At 41.7% G+C, this 6,000-nt stretch overlaps 1 protein-coding gene and 1 pseudogene across 1 annotated transcript in view; one reads left to right on the plus strand and one right to left on the minus strand.

Moving 5' to 3' along the window:
- Nucleotides 1-2,377, plus strand: part of RFTN2 (raftlin family member 2) — a 59,983-nt gene extending 57,606 nt beyond the window's left edge. Inside the window, exon 9 of the mRNA XM_027125060.1 lies at nucleotides 2,055-2,377. Coding sequence (XP_026980861.1) covers nucleotides 2,055-2,327 — 273 coding nt within the window. The 3' untranslated portion in view covers nucleotides 2,328-2,377. The remainder of the gene's footprint in view (nucleotides 1-2,054) is intronic.
- Nucleotides 434-1,493, minus strand: LOC113629966 (40S ribosomal protein S3a pseudogene; annotated as a pseudogene).
- Nucleotides 2,378-6,000: the final 3,623 nt, after the last annotated feature.

The raw sequence follows: 6,000 nt of genomic DNA on the forward strand, positions 1-6,000 counted from the left end.
TAATTTTTTGCCCCACCGCACGGCATGCGGGATCTTAGCTCCCCAACCAGAGATCAGAGCCGCGCCCACTGCAGTGGAAGCATGGAGTCTTAACCACTGGACCGCCAGGGAAGTCCATGCATTTTTATTTTATACACTATAGTTCAAGAAACCTATGGATTAACAAACTTTTGTAAGACTAGCCTAGGCATCTGACTTCTATAAATTTTTCTGAGTTTTTTTTGAGTAAATTTAGTTCTCACATTTGAGAAAATGTAATCCTAGTTCCCAACGAACATATAAATGAGCTTTAAGCAAATAAACTCTTTGTAATCTGGGAAATTACTGGGCTTTTTTAATGTTTTTTAAATTTTATCTTTATCTTATTTTTCCTTACTCAGCTTTTGTGCCTGAGTATATGATCATGATCTAATATCTGTCATGTTATCAGTAGTTTTTTTTCTATCACAAATGAGGTCTTTATTTGTCACCATTAAAAGTCTGATTTTTAAACAGATTCCTGGACTGGTGGCTCATGTCCATCAACTCGTTCAACTTTAGCACCTGTCTCGTCCCCAGTAGCTTTTCCAGAACTACTACCTTCACCATGTAGCTCCATGAGCTTTCCCAATTCAAACCTGGGCTTCTTCAGCATTTTTGCTTTTCTAACAAAGACATCATGGAGTGGATAAATAGATTGGCAGGCCTTTTCTATGTCTTTTCCAATGCTGTCTGGAATCAGTTTATTGACCACCTCTTTCAAGTCATTTGTCTGCACCTCTCGGGTCATGATTTCCATCATCTTCTTGCGGATCTGGCGGACCTGCTGGTGCTGGGCATAAGAGGTCTTCCGAATCTGAGTGTTGCGTTTTTTAGTAAAACCCACACAGAAGAGACGAAGCAAATAACCATCGGTAGTCTTGACATCAACGTGAGCTTCAATCATGGTCTGCCATTTTTTGACCATGAAGCACATTTTGTCACGGGTAAGATCCACGCCATGGAAATTAGGCAGTTTTTGCCCTGAACATCCTCAGTAATAAGCTTGAATTTTCTAAATGCATCTTCATCATTCTGCAGATCAGCAAAGCTCACTTCAAACACACGACCCTTGAGGCCACCAGATGCGATTTTGGTTCCTTGAGTTCTCGTGACTAGTGTTTTCCCAATATTTCTTATATTGAACATAGCTGGCGCTTTCACATCATACCAATCTTTCTTAGAAAATGGGTCAACCACTTCCTTCTTGGCTCCCTTTTTACCGCCTTTCGTAAGGCGCTTGTTCTTTCCGACCGCCATGGCGCTGCTCCGAGAGCCAAAAGGATGTTATCGGTATTAAAGAAGCCCCTGTAGGCTCATCAGGAGTCTGAGGATCCACAGTTCTCTCCCTGAGCTCTCCGTCTGTTGACTTAGATATCTTAGTTTGACTTAAGTTACCTTGGCAGAGACCACGTCTTTCTACTGCGAACCGCAGCAAGGATGAGGTCAGGCCTCAGCAATATTTCATAGTGAAAATAGCCGCAGCTTCTCTGACAGTCTGCAGGAGCTGGTCCCGCCGCTGAGCAATCCCACTGTGTCAGGCAGAAGCGGCTTGTAGCAGGACAAGGAGAGGGGTCTGCTCCACCTAGAAAGGTGCCCCTTATTCCAATATGATCTCAGTGTGAATCACCTGTGCAGTCTATTCCTATAGAAATGGGGGAGAGGTAGCCTCTGGGGCACTTTTTCTGCTGCTCAGATCCCGACAAACACCTAGAAGGAAAATGGAGGTTTTAGCGTATCTCTACCTGCTTTGCTCCCCCAGATAAGATCTCAGCAGGTCCCTCTCCTCAGAGGTGTCATTGAGGACCCAGACAGGGGCACACAGCCCGCCCGCCGATGAGGAGAACGATGGGCCAGGAAGCCACCAAGTGGTGTGAACAGAGAGGGGAGCGCACCTTCGCTTGGAGGGCGGGGAGGAGGGAACGTGAAGGGCGGCCCGAGCTGGCCCTTGAAGAGAAGCGGGCAGGGAACTAGACCAGCGGGACAAGACGGCGCCCATTCTTTTAACTCCTGGTTGCCAATCTCTTGTGTTTCAGAGGAAAGGCGGCCGGCACGTGAAAGGTGAAGACAGGAGCAAAGTCACGAGTAGGAGCGTCGGATTGGACACGGCCCTGTCACACCCTGCAGAGGGCTGGAGCCCGCCCGAGGCGCGCCTCCTCGCTCCTTCTCGAGAATGCTGGATGAAGGAGAAGAGGCCGGCCCAGCACAGCAGCTTCTCCGGGTTCAGCAACAGTGACAGTGTCCTGCGGGAAATAGATGATGGACAGTTTGACCAGGAAGATGGAGTAACTCAGGTCACTTGTATGTGAGCAAAGAAGGAACAGAGGCCTTGTAAATAATTATTAAAATAATTGCCAAGGGCTTCCCTGGTGGCGCAGTGGTTGAGAGTCCACCTGCCGATGCAGGGGACACGGGTTCGTGCCCTGGTCCAGGAAGATCCCACATGCCGCAGAGCGGCTAGGCCCATAAGCCATGGCCGCTGAGCCAGCATGTCCGGAGCCTGTGCTCCGCAACGAGAGAGGCCACGACAGTGAGAGGCCCACATAACGCAAAAAAAAAAAAAAAAAACAAAAAATAATTGCCAAGTTACTTTATTGTATTGCTTTATCTGCATTTATGGAATACTTTGAATTTTTCCAGACTCAGGCTTTCCTCTAATCTACGTAAACTTTGGCTCAACCTTCCAGGCAAGGAAGAATAACCAACATATTTGTAAATTTAGAATCATGTTTACAGTTTTCTCAACTAAAACATCTGTTTAAGCAGATGTCTTATGAGGTTATTAACCAATGTACTTCAGTGTCTCATGAATGTGTAAGGTATACTTTTCTTACAATTCCTGGTAAGACAACTAAATATCTCAACCAGTATTTTCAGTTAATTAGAAAATTCTCAGGTTAGAGCCTTACTTAAGCTGAAAATTCTTCCTCTCTCTCTCTCTCTCTTTCTCACACACACACACACACACACACACACACACACACACACACAGGGCTAATTAATAAAGTACCTATTTCCTGAATATAACAATTAATCTAAATTTTGTCTTTAACTATGGCAGGTATGTACAAAGCAAACCCTTATTTGTTAAAATATTCTTTGAAAAAAAATCCTTTTTGTATGTCTTTGGTTTTAAAGGGTCACCATGTTACCAACCTCGTACTAATTCATTGAGTTTAAACTTTCTTGTGTCTGATAGCCTAGAAACACAGCAAAGCACCATCCCTTAAAATTCAATATGAGAAGAACCCACAACCTCAATATTTAAAAACCGTAATAGACAGAATTAATTTTCTTTCTTTTAAATTGTAAATAGTCTGAAAAGGGAAACATCAACTTTAAATGGAAACAAGTCTTTTATCAGCCTAGATATGAATTACGCTTTTATTTTGATTGCTAAAGCATGAAGAATGTGGAAACCCAGAATTTTCAGTCCTGCAGGAGTAAAAAGGTGCTCATAGCACATGCAACGTGTACAGTGACTTATCTGTTCCATCTCTGCTTTTCTTGCTCTGCTAGTAGGGATGCCTTTGCCTTGCCCAGCCTTTAACAGGTAAAGATTAAAATTTTACAAAATAGAGGATTTTCATTTATCTACGAAAGGCTTACTTTGAAATGTGGTTTACTTCAAATGAATTACAACTGTGCCATTGATGAGTTCAGCCTATTATATTATTTTTATCAGCATTGGTGTTGACATTATAAAGTCATTTGAATAATAAAATGTCATTTGTAATTGGGCTATTGTTTTATTGAACACAAATGCTCTTAATGTTTTACACATATGACAGATATGTATTACATGTTATCAAATATATAGTGTAACTAGGGACTTCCCTGGTGGTCCAGTGGTTAAGACTCTGCACTCCCGATGCAGGGGGCACAGGTTCAATCCCCGGCTGGAGAACTAAGAACCTGCATGCCGCACAGTGTGGCCAAAAAATAATAAAGTTTTTATGTAAATCTGTTATGTAAATGTAAATCAACCATACTTCAAAAAAAAATGTATGGTGTAACTAAACTATGTTGATCTCCATGAATTGTTGGTAAGATTGACATGGAATTATTCTACTTCTACCATGCAGAAGCATTACCTTTATAGGTATAAAGGAACTGAAGAATATTATGCTCCGTATTATTCTATGGAAATAGCTATCAACAGTATTTGCAGAAGTGCTTTTGGTTTTGACTTTTAGATGAACCTGAGTTCCATATTCATGAGTTGGTGAACTTTTGGTAGAAATAAATACTACTTCTGGAGCCCACAAAATGCCATGAGTTATGAAACACAGGTAATGAACTCAGAAAGATCAGACAGTTTTTCCTAATGCCAGGGTCTACAACAGGCAGAGATTCTGGTATATTCTGTTAGTGTAAAGAAGGGATTTGAAGTATTAAAAACAGAGAAAGAAGGGGCTTCCCTGGTGGCGCAGTGGTTGAGAGTCCGCCTGCCGATTCAGGGGACGTGGGTTTGTGCCCCGGTCCGGGAGGATCCCACATGCCGCAGAGCGGCTGGGCCCGTGAGCCGCTGGGCCTGCGCATCCGGAGACTGTGCTCCGCAATGGGAGAGGCCACAGCAGTGAGAGGCCCGCGTAACCCCCCCCCAAAAAAAAAAAAAAAAACAGAGAAAGAAATTTATATCGACTAAAGGAAAACTCAGAAATCTCTTTTAATTTTTTAAAAATTTGTATAAGAATACTTTCTTTTCACAATTTGTTTCTAATCTGTTATTTCTTCTTATTAAAAAAATCTTTTTATTAGGATAAACTTAGTGGTCATACCCTTAAAACCTATTTTATAAACAGTTACTCCAACAGTTACCCTTAAGTTATGCGGCAAATTTGTATGATAGTGAATAAATAATGACCAAATGGTTCTAGAGCATTTTAATTATATATAAGTAACTCTGAGTCTCTTTTAAAAAACAAAAAGTAACAAAATTTGGACTCTATATGCCTAAGAAGTTAAATGTGAGTAACCTTATCATTATCTACCAGTTGTACATTCAGTTCTTTTCATAACGCTGTGTAATTCCTTAGGGGCTCTGGCATGTGAATTTTTAATACCTATAAATTATGATGATGAAAAAATATGCAGATCATAGATGTGGGTGTGAGGTTCTGCCATTCCCCTTGGCACAGCATCTATGGCACTTGTCTTAGGTTTCCATAACCACCTGTTAGTTCCATCCCATTTGGGTTGAATGTCACCTGTTATCTCCATGGACAGCATTTAGCACCTAATTACCAGAGAAATTGCCACTGAGCTGGGGAGCAGCTCTATCAATGTCACTTAAAGACAACAGAAACATCACTCTTTTTAAGAGACTTGAGGGCTTCCAGGAGCCTTCAGACACCTATAGAAGCAGGAGGCAGGGCTGTGGTAAGTCCAAATCACAACTATCATCTCCAAATCATTTGTTTTATCAGGAGCAGGTGTTTGTATATTTGACTATAAATATACCAGTTGCATTTTCATTTCTTTCATTCTGGAACAGCTAAGGAACTGTCTCTTTTCCCAGCCTTTCCTCACTACCTTAACTCCTCGCTACCATTCCCTCTAGGCTAGAAGGACTGTGGCTCTTTCAGCATTAAGACTAAAAAGGATTTCCTTCTCTCAACTCCTCAGGGCCCCAGCAGCTGCCTGTATGGAAAGACTAAATTTCAAGTGAGCACTGAAATGGAGTGGTGCTAGCAATGGGGAGAGTCTATAACTAAGCATTTTAATTCAAAATACACTGGTGGGTATGTAGGAAAGCCAGCTAAATGCAAGCCATCAGAACCATTTAAATAATATTAATTATAGCAATTTATCATACCTTGAGAGTGAGTTTTACTTGTGCAATAGCCCAAAGTTTATAGAGCCAGTTCTGACAAATGATTATACATAAACATAAGATGACCAGTGGTGAGTTTCTTGGTTTTATTTTTGCCTCGTGTATCTCAGACTTGGAAGCTGAAGAAACCAGCAATCAGGAAATGC

This window comes from Aethalodelphis obliquidens, unplaced genomic scaffold (assembly GCF_003676395.1).
Source record: "Aethalodelphis obliquidens isolate GAN/ISIS:26980383/991018 unplaced genomic scaffold, ASM367639v1 scaffold2, whole genome shotgun sequence".
Taxonomy (NCBI): domain Eukaryota; kingdom Metazoa; phylum Chordata; class Mammalia; order Artiodactyla; family Delphinidae; genus Aethalodelphis; species Aethalodelphis obliquidens.